This window comes from Marmota marmota, unplaced genomic scaffold (assembly GCF_001458135.2).
Source record: "Marmota marmota marmota unplaced genomic scaffold, marMar, whole genome shotgun sequence".
In the NCBI taxonomy this organism is placed as follows: Eukaryota; Metazoa; Chordata; class Mammalia; order Rodentia; family Sciuridae; genus Marmota; species Marmota marmota.
In genome coordinates, this window is record NW_026000026.1 from 45,468,911 (window position 1) to 45,485,466 (window position 16,556).

General features: G+C 34.7%; 1 protein-coding gene across 4 annotated transcripts in view; it reads left to right on the top strand.

Annotated features, from left to right (window-relative positions):
• Positions 1-10,937, top strand: part of Xrn2 (5'-3' exoribonuclease 2) — a 75,249-nt gene extending 64,312 nt beyond the window's left edge. For all 4 annotated transcript variants that reach the window (XM_015483446.2, XM_015483435.2, XM_048811383.1 and 1 more), the window contains 3 exons: positions 3,172-3,235; positions 7,837-7,975; positions 10,368-10,937. In XM_015483446.2, the coding sequence (XP_015338932.1) occupies positions 3,172-3,235; positions 7,837-7,975; positions 10,368-10,433 (269 nt within the window). In that variant the 3' untranslated portion in view covers positions 10,434-10,937. The remainder of the gene's footprint in view (positions 1-3,171; positions 3,236-7,836; positions 7,976-10,367) is intronic.
• The last annotated feature ends 5,619 nt before the right edge of the window (positions 10,938-16,556 follow it).

The following is a 16,556-nucleotide window of genomic DNA, read 5'->3' on the forward strand; positions in this document are numbered from 1 at the left end:
CTGCCAACTCTTTATCAAGTGTCTGCTGCAGGTGTTTCTTATTGTTGGTCTTTGATTTGTCTTTGATGTGTCAGTTTTTGGCTGATGAGTAATTGTCTAGGTATTGATAACTTGTTGGAGTCAAGTGCAGTCCTGAGTACTCAGTATGAATAAGGGATTCAGTTTCTGCAGCCCTTATGAGAACCTGATATGTGACTTCTCTTCATTTCACTCAGTAAACTTGCCAATTAGCTGCATTTGAAAAAGTGGATTTTTGATTAGTGCAATCAGTAAACATGGAATCTTTTCTGTGATTGCCATGCTGATTAGGTAAATTGTCACTTGAGAAGCTATTGGTGAAGCCTTGGTTTATGTGGCCTTAAGGCTCTAGAAAAGGAATAAGTTTTTAAAGACCAAAGGAAAAAAATTAACCATCATTTTCCTCTCTCGCCGGTACCTTCTGAAGTGCAATTCACTATCTCAGAATTTTTTTCCTCCCTCTCAAATGGATTTTCTGTTAGAGCCATACAAATGAATGATAATAAGTTTGTTTTACCATCTACTTCATTACTTATCAGCCAGGAAATGTTTCTGCTTAACACTTAAGAGTTATATATATTACTCAGTGCCACATGAAGAAATTTGTTTAAAGGTGCCTTGAAGTTTTTGTTTGATCTTTTCCATTTTTTCTTTGGGGATTGAAAGCAAGGGATGTTTTATATGACAGAATTAAAGATTTTAGAAAATTTGCTTAGTTTTTTTTTTAATTTTTTTTTTTTTCCTTTTTTGCACATGTTTTCACTATGGGGAAAAAAATGTCCTGGAGGTGAGAAATAGTAAATGTGAAATAGAGAAAACCTGTATGCTAGCTAGAAGTTATGGAATAGGAACTTTTGCTAGCTTTCTAGAACTTTGTATTCAGGTAAACTGTTGAAGAGTTCTCTTCCTGCCCCTGCTAAACATTTATGTTTAGTGGACCTTAATTTCAGTTCTGCTTGGATATATAGCTTTAATATGTAGCATGTTTAAATCTAATGCATTTGTATAACTGATGGTGATGGCTTTCCCTCTGTTCATTCTATTTCTAGGAAAAAAATGTGAAAGTTTTGTTTTTCATAAGATATTAGGATAAGTATTTTGAAAGATTTTTCTTAAAATAGATTTTTTATTGTCTTCATTTGATCTTAAATTTATTAAGAATCTAGTATGGAAGCTTTTTTTAAAGTACCACAGAGAGTGTATTCCATGATTATGTCATGGAATACATAAAGAGATACCCTGGAACGGAATCACAGAATTGTTTTAATGATTAAAAAAAGTGTGTTATCGGGGTGATCACAGCAATTCTGTACATGTGAAGTACAATTTAGATAGAGGTCCAAATGAAATTCACTATATTTCTTTTTACTTCTTTTATATTAGCTAACTTTGTTTATGTAAAGGCACTAAAATAATATCAGGAACATTTGAACTGATTCTAATTTTCATACGCCACACGAATAGACCAGTGGGTTTCAAGTTTAACAAAATAATATTCAGAAAAAGTGGCACAAATGTTGATTTACTTTCCGCAGGTTGCTTTCTCATAAATGATAACTCATTGAAAGTTTTACAATATGCTGAGTAAACCAATCTTAAAATTTCCCATAGAAAGAAAGTACATAATTGAAATGATTGCTGTTTTTTTTTTTAAGAATGTCTGGATTTTCTGGTGGCTTTAAGTCTGTAGTAGTAATTCTTTCTGGGCCTTCTTAAGAGTAAGGAACTGTCTTCTCCCATTTTCTGTGGATTTCGTGGTGATTAGCTTCCCGAACTTCCATTCAAATTTTGAATAGGCACTACCTATCTGATGACCACCATAAAATCTCCTCAGTTTTGTTACTCAGTTTAACTTGTAGTCTTTGGCTTTTAAGAGGTTATTAAAAAAAAAAAAAGATTTTAATTCATATCAACTAGACATACCACCCTTTTTCCTATTCAAAAATGGGGAAGCAACGGCTGGTTTTCCCCTTCTTTTCTGAAAGAGTTGCTTCTAGTTTTCCTGCTGGAAACCTCTGCTGGTCATGGACCAAGAGGGCAGTGGGCTGCAGATAGCCAGCCCCTTTCAGGTAGCATGTCCACATTTAGAAAACCCTCCCAGTCTAGCCATCTCAGTCATGTCAAGAGGGGAAGAAAGTCCAGAGCAGAGGTAGCCAGTTATGTCATGATTATGAATAATAAATAATTTACTTATTTCCATATTCTTCTTTGTGGTGTTTTTTAAAACACAGTTCTACTTTTCTCCCCCCTCGTCCCTTTTTCTTTTTCACCAAAAACCAGATTGCATTTTTGGGTCTTAACTAGAGATAAGCTTTCATATCTTCCCTCCTTTAAGACAGTAATTTTGAAAAGCATGTTTCTAGTTTGTGTTTCCATTAAAATGTGAGCCTGAATACATTATAGTAAGCCTTGTTGTCCTTGGTCTCGGGACTCTGGAGTAGGTTACTGTCCTCACACAGTGAACTCATTAGACAACTTCTGGAACCAGCTGTTTTAATTAGGTCACAGCAACCCTGCTAAAGGCTGGAGCCAGAAGCTGTGGTTGGTTGATAGCCAGCCCCCTGAACTGCTGAATGCCCTGACTGACCGGGTGTTGGTGGGCTTTTCCTCCCGTATAATGTTTAATTTATATAGAAGAGCATGTTCAGTTTATATAGAAGAGCAGCAGCCATCTATTTGTATCTTATAGTTAGATGTTGCTAGTTCAGTTTTTTTGGAGGGGAGAGGTTTGATTATCAAAAACGAGAGAAAAGTGGGTGGTCCTTCATTGTCATGTCTTCCTGGTTTGTGTTGGAGAGATTGTGCTCTGTGCTTTTATGTCATATCCGTTGACATTTTAGGAGGAAAATTTCAGTGTTTGTTTTAAAATTACTGTTTGTTCAGTCTGCATTTATGAAAAAGACTATAAGACTTTTCATTTTGTACAGCATTTAAAATATAAGTGTTAAAAATATTATTTATACATGCAGAGGACAAATGATAAAGCAAACATATCAATTGATCCTGTTGGTTACTTTTTATACTTGTGTATATAATTATGATACTAATTTACTTGGTTTATGTTCTCAGATTTTTTAATTATAAAATATGTGGGTAACTGAAAAATGATTACTTAAAAAATTTTTTGTTTTACTCTTCCTTGCTATTTTCCAGATATGAGGCCCCAGGATTCCTGGCGAGGTCCTCCTCCTCTTTTCCAACAGCAAAGATTTGACAGGTAATATTAAAGCAAACATGACTTTTAGGTATTTTTCCACATCAATATTTGGGGTTTATTGGCTTTTTAGAATCTAAAATTTCCATAATTCAAATATACTTTTTCCTACCAAAAATAATTTTTCTTGTACCTATCCTTTGGGAAAATATATAGTTAACACTTGGAATTAAAATACTCAACTTTATATACTTGGGTTCTTGGCCTTTATTTTATTGAAGTTTTTTGAGATGCCCTGAAAAATGCAACACAGCTTAAAACTGTATTAGGTTTTGGTCAGGCTAAACAAATTTCTTTTTAGAAGGGTTGTGCAACTTAATGAGGCATAACTAATGGTGTTCCACTTTTATCATTTCTGTGTGGGCAACACAGCGTTAGTACAGACCAACCATTGATCCTTGCTACAAACCTCTTGAAGTCCTAATCAGCTTCTTTGGTAAAACTTTTTCAGGGCTGACAAGCCTATTGTAGGGCAGTGTCACTGTAGGTCAGTAGTTATTAGTTGCCACTGAAAACAGTTTCTTTAACTACTTAAGACTGAACTGAATTAAACGCAGAAGGGACTCAGAAGAGGATTATGGGATCTGCAGTCTAATAAGTGCCATGGACTAGGAAGAATGTGACATGGTTTAATAACAAGGGATGTTTGACATGTGTTCCCTCATTGATAAGTTGTGTGCTCCTAAGTAAGGTGGACTCTATACAACAAGACATCTAGGCACGTTATGAATAATTATATTAACATGTAGAATGATTTTTTAAAGGCAGCTTTAAAATGTATGGTTCATGCTAGTTTTGCCAACAGTAAATGCAAAAACAGATGGAGCCCCATCATAATAAGGCTTCCTTTTTTGCATTTTCAGTTCCAATCTGTTTTATTCCCCTCTCCTTTGGTGTTTTAGCAATCTCTAATCTGTTCACATCTGAAGTGAGTAGTGTTTTTATAAATGCTGCTTTTAAGAAAACTATAATTAGACTTCAAATTTTCATTTTATTGTTTTCTTCAAGAAGATAAAAGGAATTGTGTTACCCATTTGATTATTAGTAATACCAACTACTTAGTGCAAGTCACATCTTAAATTTAATGCAACTGGAAGTATGTATACTTATGTTTTATTTTTAGTATAAGTGCTCAAACACAACAGTATATGATACTATTTCCTTATCAACAAAGTAACAACATTTTTATACAAATATGGGGTAAATTTTTCTAAATTATATACTTAGTTTTCCCATTTTATTGCTCACTTCTTCCCCATGTTAATAATAATTGCTAATATTTATTATCTGCTCATGAACTGTCAGCACCATGTTAGCATCCTGTGAAAAACATGATTTTATATATTCCTACCACTAATCTTTTTGCTATTATTTTTACTAATGAAGAAACTGAGGCATATAGTTTAGTAGCTTACCTTAGGTCACTTTTCCATTATTATTCTTTACTAGGAAACATTCACTAAAACAAAACTCGTAAGAATATTTACTCTGAGCATAATATAAAGGCCACAGGGACTTCAAAGGAAGTGAAGAATCTACTTCGACTGAGGCATTCTTCAGTCCTAGCAGCTTTCCTTCCTCTGTACAAATTACAAGTTTTCCTAAGATCATCATCATCGTCCTTTTCCTTGCCCTGATGTTTTTACTCTACCCTAACCAAGTACTGGTATTATCCTGACTGACTTTGTGAAATCAGCAAATTAAGGACAAGTTTTAAAGGGTGTTTTGTGCTTCCATTTTAGATAGATACAAGCAAAAGTTAAATGTGAGTTAACTTAAAAGTTAAAAAGAATTCTATTTTATAAGTCTTAAATCCGGTCATTTAAGAAATAGGCCATTTTATTTATAAAGAAAACTAAGTTTGAATTCTGATATGCTAGGTTTTCCATTAGCTGATTAGTAGGTGTATTACATCATTTCATAGTACTTGTCAGTCCAACCATTCAGACCTTATAAGACTTAGAGAGGAGAAACTGTTTTGATTTTGCCAATTTATAACAACTGGAGTTATAAGAACCAGGTTTTACATAAGGTCCTTAATTTGGTACATTTCCACTGTACTATTTTGAGGGTTTGTTGAGAATCCTTAGAAAAGGGAGTTTTTGGTGTTGTTTTTTTTTCCCCTAAACTACACTGTGTTGTCTTTGAATTATTTCCTAGTTAGATATTGTCATTTATAATACATATATTCATTTGATTCAGAAATACAATAGGAACATCCCCGTCCCCTACCCCCTCTCTCCACACAAAGACAAGCTAGTGTTCATATTAAGCAAAAATGTCTGGCATTTGAGTTCCCTTTGCCACTTGAGTTCTGCCACATTGTCTGGGTTCTTATTGCTAGAGGAGGCTTGTCTTTTTTCGTCCTATGCAAAGCAGGCATTTAGTTTTTAACCTACGGGTGTTAAGCTCAGATAGTCATGGGAAGTCTTTAAAAACTCTAATTTGCTGTATGTCTAAATTAAAATTACTCAAATTGGTAGACTTCCATATGCCAGTTACTTTTCAAAGCAGTAATTTGGAAACTTAAGAATAGTGTTTCCGCTATGATGCCAAAAATGCCTCAGATAAGCTAGTTTTATAACAGCTAATTTTGAAAAATTAAGTTGTGCCAATTTCAGTGCTCCTATCTCAGATCTTAAAGATATATTTTCCTAGGCCAATTTTAATTTGTATATGCAAATTTATATGATCAATATAGAAATATGATTGTCTTGAAAAACAAAGGCCTCTCTTGCAATAAACAGCAAAAGAAGGTAGTGGATGTCACTGTTACTTTATTCTTTTTACTTTTAATTAATGATTTTTATCATAAATATCTGTCAAATATTGTTAGTAATAATTTCAAATGAAAAGGAGAATTGTGTATTTTTAATCTGGCTTTGTTCCTAACCTACTTTTCAAACAAAATATTTTTAAATTGCATTTATGATATATATTATCCATGCCAGCCAATTTTCCTGACATAGTTTCATGTGAGTTTTATCGTTGTAAAACTAAAAAGAAAAACTGGTCACAGTAAAACGATATGTGATTTGCATTTTTGGCTTGTGGGTTTTGCACAAATGGCCAAGATTGATGACTCGCCTTGGTCACAGTGCAGTTCTGAGCCCCTCACCTCTGGGAAGACCAGAAGAGACCATTCCTATCTCTGCATATGGAGCTGTTCTTGCTGAAACAGAATAAATATCTTGCTAGAATTTATTTTTTCTAATAATGGACCTAAAAATAATTATAAGCTCCAAACATATGCATTTCTTTCTGAGTTATAGACTTTTAATTTTATTTTGAATCACAGCAAATTATTTTAATGGAGCTCTAGTTTCTAACACTTAACTGTAAAGAATAGATTTGGCCTTCTTTAGAGAGCTGTTATTCTGTTTAAGTGATCACACAAAAATAATTATCTTTGGGTTTGTTTATTTGTTTGTTTGTTTTAAAGAAGGTGAGCTCTAAGTGAAGGGAGAAAGGTAGAATGTAGAGAGGATGGAGTCAGGCTTGAATGGCTATGAGAATACATTACCCGGTGAGCTCAACTTTGGGCTTTGTATCCCTAGGAGTATTTTTTCCCCTAAAAAGGGAAATTTATATGCCAGTATGGTAACAATTAATACCAACTAGTCAGTATTTAAGTGAATGTAAAAGTTAATTCTTCCTTAATATCCTTAATGCCCCAAAGCTTCTAATGTTAAATATACTAGAGAATTTTCCTTTTGTTTATTCTTTGTGTAGTGACTTATAAGAAGTTGAAAGTTATTCAAGGAGAAAGTTTTATATCTTAAATGACAATTGCCTTTAGAAGGTATATGTATGCTACATCATTTACAGCTTTTAATGAAGTTATGATTTAATACCTTATACCTGTTGTTTTGTATCTGCAAAGTTAAAATAGGCACTTGAAGACAATTAAAACATTTCTTTCGACTAGTAATCTGGGACAGCAAACTGGGTTATAATAGCTGTTGAATCTGTGTTCCCATGTAAACTGTACACCAAATGCCAGTCAGCCCATGCCAATTAGTGCTCATGTTGCTAGGTCACCGTGGTCAATTGAAAGCTGCATCAATAGAACTTGAAAAGGTTTCCTCCCGATCAGACCTTCTGACATATTGAGCAGAATAATGGATGGGAAAAAACAGCCAAGTCCCCTACCCTGGATTCAAAATACTCAGCAGTAAGAATTCATTTGCAACCTGCAATTAACTAGAAAGAATGGATTCCAAGAACAAGTCTGGACATTTAAAAAAAATAAAGCCTCATTCTCCTGTCTTGTACATGTCTACTCTTTGGATAGCTTCATAAATGTAACCAACTTGGTGATCTTGGATCTACATCTTCAAATGACTAGAAGGAAATTTTACAATTGGAAATGAACAAATTACTTTTTTAAAGTTAGACCTGACTGAATTTAAAGATTTTGTTAAACAGCTGCTGAAATATATTAGACTGTACTGGATATAAATAAGGGCCATTCTTACACTCTGTATTGCATGTGACAAATCCAGACAGATTGGATTGTCCTAAAATTTGGAGATGATATCTTTTAAGGCTTTGTATAGTGTAAGAGGCTTGACTTCTAATACAGACATGGTACCTTTCCACAGAGGTGCTGGAGCTGAACCTTTACTGCCGTGGAACCGGATGCTCCAAACCCAAAATGCAGCCTTCCAGCCAAACCAGTACCAGATGTTAGCCGGGCCTGGTGGGTATCCACCTAGACGAGATGATCGTGGAGGAAGACAGGTAATACTTCCTGTGGACTGGGTGGAAAGCTTACTGCTCACCTTTTATTTAATCATGCCTTTGAGGACTCTGTACTTTTCAGTATTTCTGGAAACAATATTAGCAGAGTAGGTTTGCCAAACTTGTGTCCTTCATTAAAAATGTACCTAAGGTCAGGGCTGGAGGTATAGCTCAGTTGGTAGAGAGCTTGCCTTGCATGAACAAGGCCCTAGGTTCGATCTCCAGCACCACAATAAATGAATGAATGAATAATTTACCCATCTTCTTTAAAAAAAAAAAAAAAAAAGTACCTAAGGTAAATAGCTGCCTCACTAACTTGGTAATACCTTGAAAGGTACTTAAGAATTACCAGCCCGGAAGCCCTTTTAATAATAGTTGATAAAGCACAAATACACTCAGTCACAAAAACATTGTTTTTCCTTTAAGATACTGTTCTTTAATAGAAACTCAAATTTTCTTAACAAATGAGAATTTTTTGGAAGTTGAAAGAAAGAATCTGTCTATTCAGTGTTGACTTTATTCTTCTTGGAAATCTCCTTTCTTGATTCATCATTGATATCCTTCTATGTGGAAAAAAAATCTTGAAGATTTTCCACATTCATAAACAAGTTTAGTAGATGTAAGCTTCATTTTTTTTTCTCTTGATAGCATCTAGTTTTAGTATCATTTAAGATAGAGTCCTGTTTAACATAATTTCTCCCAGCAATTTCATATCCTGGCCAGTATTTACATGTTCTTTAATCAAATTCTTGTTAGAGAACAGGATTGGAATGCTGTGGTGTTCGTGGAGTTTGGCACCTGCAGTGATATGAAGTGGTTTTTAAATTGCTTACCTGGTGTTGCCTGCAGGACTTTTGCAGTGCTTCACATATTAATTTTCTAACTCAGGTTTTTGCTGTGTGTCTCTTTTCATGTAAGATCTCGTTTCTGATAGCTAAGGAAAATCTTTTTTTTATATTTTTTTGTGTATTCTTACAAGTCTCCATCTTTTGAGAAAATAATCACCTTAATTGCAAATATTTAATGCATTTGGAGAATTTGTTATAGTTCAGTAAAATCAGTTCATTTGACTTTGAATTCTTTCAACTCAAAACCTTTAAATAGAGATTGTGCTACTAGAGTCTAAATGTCATTATGCAATTAAAATAATAAGCATTTTAAAATGAGGATATAACTGGAAGAAGCCTTAGAGAATGTTTAGTCCAGTCACCTCATTTTCCAAGTCAGGAACTGAAATCCTTGAACCCCATGCAGTATGGCAGCAGAACTGCCGTGGCTTGATGACTCCAGTTCATCATCTTCCTACTTCCTATAGAGGAGATCTCGTCCCTTTTAGGGTACTCTCTGCTGTTAGAGGAGGTTATTCTTATTTATTTAGAAGATATAAACCAATTGGTAAATTTGTGTTTCATTTTTTTTTTCTGTCTTGTTTCCACTGACATAGTTTTTTTTATTAAATCACGATTGTCAAAGTGCTATTAAGTTGCAGAAATTCCTGTTACATAGTCATGTCTTTATTATCTTTTTAGTGAAGTTTATGACTGAAAAGGCCTTACACTATGGCCGTCAGGGTCTGCATATACTATAGTTTAAGTTTCCTAAAGTGCTCTGAGTGGCAAAATGGAGGGTGTTCAGTTTTATAACCCTGGAAGCCTAGAAAGGGAATTCTCCCTCCCCCCGCCCCCACACCCGGCCAGTGCTGGGGATCAAACACAGGACTTTACCCATGCTAGGCAAGCATTCCTCTACTGAGCAACACCTCCAGCCCTTAGAAAAGGAATTATGATGGAAGGGTTGTTGAATTTATCTTTTATTATACAGAAATGTTACTTGCAAGCATACTAGATTATATTATGTTACCACTAATTGATTATGTAATAACTTTAATTTATTACTTAATGCTCTACTATTTATAACCAAACAAAAAAAATCCCTAAAATTAATTGCTTATTAGGCCTTAAGCTGACTCAGCAGGCTCTTTTCCTTGGTTATATAAAATTACTTTCATAGTGTAATATGTCTAAAAATGGTGGGGGCTCCTTACCACAAAGTGACTTGAATTACTACTCGAGATGGTGGGAAAATGAGAACATATTTACCCTAACATTTTACTGTAATTCATTGTATATACTTTGAGGAATTTCTTAAGTGTGGTTGTTGAGGCTTATTTGGTTAGTTTTCAGTGATATCCTTTGTGCTCCAGTCTCCAACTTTGCAACAAGCTTGTGTTAAAGCTCTGGATTCAAAGTACCTATTTATGGGGACTTTCCATGTGCTGTACCTTAAGACACACTTAGCTTTTTTATGTTGTGTTTTTCCACACAGGCGTAAAATTGATTTCTTTGCAAGGGAATTAATCCAGAAAATAAATTCTCTCTTTGTTTATTTTCAGGGATATCCCAGAGAAGGAAGAAAATACCCTTTGCCACCACCCTCAGGAAGATATAGCTGGAATTAAGCTTTTGTAAAGCTTTCCCAAATCCTTTCATCATTCTACAGTTTTATGCTATTTGTGGAAAGGAGATTTCTTTTCTCAAGTAGTAGTTTTTAATAAAACTACAGTTCTTTGTGTATTTCTTTTAACTGTGTATATTTTTACTGATCTGATCTCACTGTTTTATGTTGCTTTCCAAAGATGTGTTGTTGCATAATACAGTGGATCTGAATTTATTATTGCTTGTAAAACACATTTGATGGAATTAGGAGTACTGGTTTTTCATTATGGTTAAAAATCAAACCAGCTGTGGATTTCAAAACACAGTGTATTCTTATTCTAGATCATCTAAGATCCATGCTGATTTTTAATGCACAAGAATTAGGTGTGAACTCTTGAGCTGGAACCCTCAGCAAACTAGAGTGTATATTGTTCAGTATTTCTTTGGAAACATTTCATTAACATACTTGTCTTACAGAAATTTCTGGACTTTAGTAAAAAAAATAAAATAAAGTTAAACTTTAAAAACTCTGGTCTCGTGTTTTTTTATAGGATTTCAGCTTTGAAAATCTTGACAAAGCATGTTTTTCATAAGTCAACTTTTGCACAAAACAGTTCATTTCTACAATTAGATGTCAGAAACAAGTCAGTGACGAAGCAGATATTAAGAGGATATGGTTAACACAATCGAACAAAAGTTTTTATTTTATAGTATGTTCATTACTGGTAGTCTTTGTAAAAATAAATTATTTACGTTTTTATAAGTTTCACCTAGACTTGTGTTCCAGTTTTAAGGACTTGTTCTGAATCTTTGAGAATAAAAGTTGAAAATTTTAATTCATAGCTAAATAGTCTGTACTAAAGTAACTAACTGTATGTTATTTTACAGATTTCAATTTGTATCATTTATTTTCCTTACTACTAAGCACAGATTTCAATTTGTATCCTTTATTTTTCTTACTTCTAAGCACATTAATTCTTAAATGTATGTTTGGAGCTCACCCACAGTATTTTTCCATGCATTGTTATTTGATTAACAAAACAAACTTACACATGACTCATGTAGACTCTTGTTGCTTTGTCTCAATTTTTTCCATCCTAGCCAAAGCTTATAAGATTTCATTTTGAAATGCCGTCTATTAAACATCTTCCAAACATTCAAAATGTGTAGCCATCTAAATGAAGTATTGCATAATGCAAAGGTGCCACCTAAGTTTCTTAGGAAGTTTTTGCTTTAATACTCAACCAAAGCACCCTTTTTAATCTTAGTTTATGTGAAAAAATTGTTTTCATCTTAACCTTGAATAGGAAGTTATTTTGAAACAATTGAGTTCATTGCTAGTAATGGGTGAATAAAGCAGGATCCTTTTATTAAGTGCAGTAAGAATTGCCAACATAAACATTATGATTTACACTCATTCTACTTTAAAGTGATAACGCTGTCGATTAAATATCCACATTCTACATTAAAGTGATAATGCTATTAAATATCTTCCAAATATTCAAAATGTGTAGCCATCTAAATGGAGTATTGCATATTGCACAGGTGCCACCTAAGTGTCTTAATCCTTCATGAGACTGTCTTATATAATTCAGCTTTTGACTGAATGTTTAAGCCCAAGCAAGAGGCTTGATGGACCAGTAATGATGCTAAGGTTCCCTCTGCAGAAATGGGTGTGCTAGGTCTGCTAGTGGAACCTTCCATTGTTTCACCCTGGCTTCCTTCTCTCCCTTTTTCTTGTCTCTTCTGTCTTGTCCCCACCTTGGACTTTTACAGTTATTTCAAATAAAATGCTTTGTACAGTTTTTAAGTGGAATAGTTACAGCTATAAATGTCTCCTCAAAATTCTAATGTCTAAGTCAAAGGGCCAATTTTAAGTAGTTACACTCCATTATATTTTTAAATAGGGCACCCCCCCACACACACACACACCGCATTAACAAGTTTTAAAATCTTAGAACCTGCAAACAGCTTAACTATTGTGGCACTAAGGGCCCCTAATGAGCAGCTGTCTTTCCTTTTAAAGATCAAATGGGGTAATATATGTTAAAGTGCACAGCCATCTACAAACTGATATTAGATTGCCATTTAGCGTTACAGAGGCAAATTGGGTGTAATAACCCATAGGCTAATTTTCACAGGTGACGCAGGACGTCAGGAACAAGCCGAGATGGGTGTGGGGTTCTCGCCCTAGCGTTTCCCTAGGCGCCTTGGATGGAGGTCCGGGGCACCTGGGCTGAGCTGAAGGGTACGAAGACGCTGCGACTTCGCAGCCAGAGGTGGGGTGGTCCTTAGAGTCCTTGTTCTGGGTAGCTGGCCCCCTTCCACTCCCGCTTATGTCGGGAAGCGCCGAGACACCGCTGCACGTGGGGCGCGTGCCCGCATTCCTTGCCGGGCTTGCGAGTCCCGGCGACCTAGTCTCTTGCCCCGCCGCCTTGGAGCGCTGCAAGCTGGTTGCGTGGAACAGGGTGGGTGCGGGAAAGCTCACACCCCCGACCCTCAGAGTAGCATTATAGCATTTTCCCTTTGCTCCCGGGACGCGGCGCCGGGCTCCTCAACCTGCCCAGCTTCATTATCTCCCGTCCCTGTATAAATGCAATCGCTGAACCTGTAAGAGAATATCAGAAATGTTCCTGCCCCCGCCCCCTCCGCGAAGCTACCATTTTAAATTCGAAGTCTAAATGTAATCAAACTTAACTTGCTTAGAAATCTAAAATACAGACATCCTTGAAATAAATTCCCCATTTCCAGCCTGCAGAGGCTGTCTGGCTCCGTCCCAAACCTCCTGCCCACCCTAAAAGGATCAGGGAACTGAGATCCCATCAGACTCTTCCTGGTAATCATCTGCTTTATTTCTAACCTGGGGGGAAAAAAAAGGTTAGCCAACGAATGAAATAACAAAAGGCCCATTGTGGATGTACGTTGCCGGTGTATGTTGCCTCCACTCACAGTTAAATGGAACACTCTGACTTGTTTCACTATTCTGTATTTATAGAAGGAGGATCAAGAGAGAACACGATTTAATATGTGCGGGTGAAATAGAACTAGAGATGTTCACTGCTGCAATTTAGTTTTTACAACTTAAAATTAGGCAAACATAGTGGTTAAAAATTTATTAGACATCACCTAGACAATTACTGAAATTAAAGGTTGACAGATTTTCTTTCTTTTTCTTTTTTTTTTTAAAGGGCATTTCATTCGATTTCAGGTAAAATGTTCTAAAACAAAAAGAAAACAAAAAGCCTCTTCCACAAACTTGTTATCGCTAAACTTAAAAATTATATAAATGATCTTGAAATCATAGAGCAATTTCAATACTTGTTGGAGAACGAATTCCTAACGAAATGTGTGGGAGCAGTTCCCAGTCTGGGCATCTTTGAAATATCCCCCAGATGATAATTCTCACTAGCAGTAAAAGGTTACTTATTTATGTTTTATAGAATGTATCCTGGTTCTCTGTCTCCCTAGACTTGGGGGTGGATAAAAACAGCGTTTCAAAAAACTGGACTCAAATGATTAACATACTTTAGTGGAACATACTTTAGTGGTGTTCAACAGCTGGGTAATATCATCCATCCTCTGAACTGCATTTAAAATTTATATTACTACCACATAATTCATTCTTTCCTACTATGCACAAATTCATATCTAAAATTTGTTTTGTACTTCTTTATATAATTATGATTCTTGAATTTATTTTAAGTCTTCCTAAATCATCACTATTCCATGTAGTTAAAGTGAGTCTATGGAAGGTGTTTGCATTTAGTGAACAGGATTGAATCTCTGATTTGCTTTAAGTTAAAAGTAAACAGTCACTAGCAGAATGGAGTTTGAACACATCTGTGTTGATAGAAGTCTGATTGACTACTTGTTCTGACCTTTAGGTTGTGGTTCTAAGCAAAGCCTTAAATAGAAGACAACTGGGTTACACTCTCTCCCTTCCATATACAAAACACCCTTCTTATGTCCTTCAAAATTGCACACACTCTCATACACAACACTTCAATTTACATCCCAATGCAGATTACAGAAAAGTACCTGCAATCCCTGCCATTCCTCTCCGCAACTTTGATTCTGGGTTTTGATTTCTGTGTCTCTACTGGAAAAGATATGTCTAACGACCCGCAAAACTGTAGGAAAATGTCAGATTTCCAGAGTTAGCGTTTCTGAAACTGAGGTTTGCTGTGGCCTCTGTTAAACTTCAAGGGGGCTTTGTTCCACTCAGACCCTGTGCCAGTTCTCTCTCTTGGTTGTGAAGACACTTATCCTCCTCTTCAGTTAATGAGTTTCACCTAGTCTGGCCGTTTGTGTTTTTATAAAAGATCTGCAGAGCACTAACTGCAAAAGAAAAAAAGCTCTTGCTTTGCATTAACCAAAAGGTGGAATTCTATAGCAAAAACATTTTCTTTTAATGTTTCAAGAAGCAAACCTTTTCCTAATTTCAGGATGTGCACACATAAACTCAATAAATTTCTGGGTGCAGAATGTTAAGCCTTTTGCAGCAATTCTTGTTTGGGTTTTTAACTACTTAAAGGAATGCTGAAAAGAAAAAAAAGATATGACTACATTAAATATACTCTTAGAAAATATTGAATAAAAGTGTTTCTTCTTAATGACTTTTAAAAAACAGAGTTCACTTTATCAGCCCAAGGGATTCTTTGTTCTAGAAATAAATTGCCAAGGAAAAAACAGTCCAGGAAGATTCTTTTTTCCTTAAAAATGTTATCAAGTGCTCTTAGGCCATAAGCAATTATTGCTTTTGTAGTTACTGCGCTGTTAAAAATTATATATGTGGAGATATATATATATGCATATGTGTAAATGTATATAGATACACACACATATACATATACTGCAAACCATGTGGACTTTAAAAACATGTATTCTACAACAATATGTATCAAATTGATATAAACAAGCATTTTGAACATATCAGTGATAATTTTGCTGGCTTGGTTAACATTTACTTTATTGTCCATCCATTAATATGTTAAAAAAACAGCCCGAAGATTTTTCTGTTGGTTTATTGTACTTTGTCAATACTAATTTGTCTGCTGAAATTATTTCTTCTCATGTAGAAAGTTTCTAAAATTATATCTCATTTTTCAAAATATATTCACAGTTCCTTGAAAAAGGAATGATGATCATTTTGCTTCTTCCTACGCCCCAGTGTGACAGAAACTGGGGTTATTAAAAAACAAAAAAGCATATAATATGTAAAATATAGTTTAGAGAAAGTGCAAATTTAACTTCTATAACACCTGCCTATGGATTCACTTTGCACATTCAGAAAAATGTTCAAACAATGAAATGAAATATTTCAGGTTCAAACTCTTATTCTGAAACCTTAAAACCCAAAAGAGATTTGGGGTCTTTGATTACTATTTGTTCGATCATTTGTAAATCACGCTTTATCTATGTTCTTTAACTTTCATTAATTTATCAGCTCACATTATTCAGCTATTTCTAAGTATTTTTCCAATACCAGGTACTTAAATCATGAATAAACTGAGTTGTGATGTCACATCATTCCAACTAGTGTCTTAAAAACAAACAAAAAAACCCTGTACACTTAATGAAAAAGAAATGACCACTTGACTTTTACGAAAAAAGTACTTCAGGTTCTTTTAAGTTATATTTAAATATCCATTTGAAACATAGGAAATATAAATCAGTATATTAAAGAGTAAATACATTATTATACAATAAAACACCAACAAAATCGGTGCAACTCCTATTAAGTCCTAAATATGATGGAAAATTAAATATTTTAGTTATTTTTCTTTGTATCTTGATTACAATTCAATAAGACACCTTAATCTTTCTTCTTGACATACTTTGAAATAGACTGATGCTAATTTTAGCAATTTACCTTTGTTCTAGTACTTTGTCAAAATTTTCAAATTCAGACAAAAAATGCCCTAAAAAGAGTAAATAACATGCCTATAGAAGATAGGGTGTATTTATTTTATCAGTTGATTTGGAGAAACCAGATTCCATATAAAAAGTAGTTTATAACCTTATGGTGAGCTGCATCTGGGGATGGGGAGGAGGTGAGAATTCTCTTCTAGGGTAATATACAAACACTGGGGTGCCAGATGGTGATCAGAACATTTTGAAATCAACATTAAATTTAAAAAAGCTAT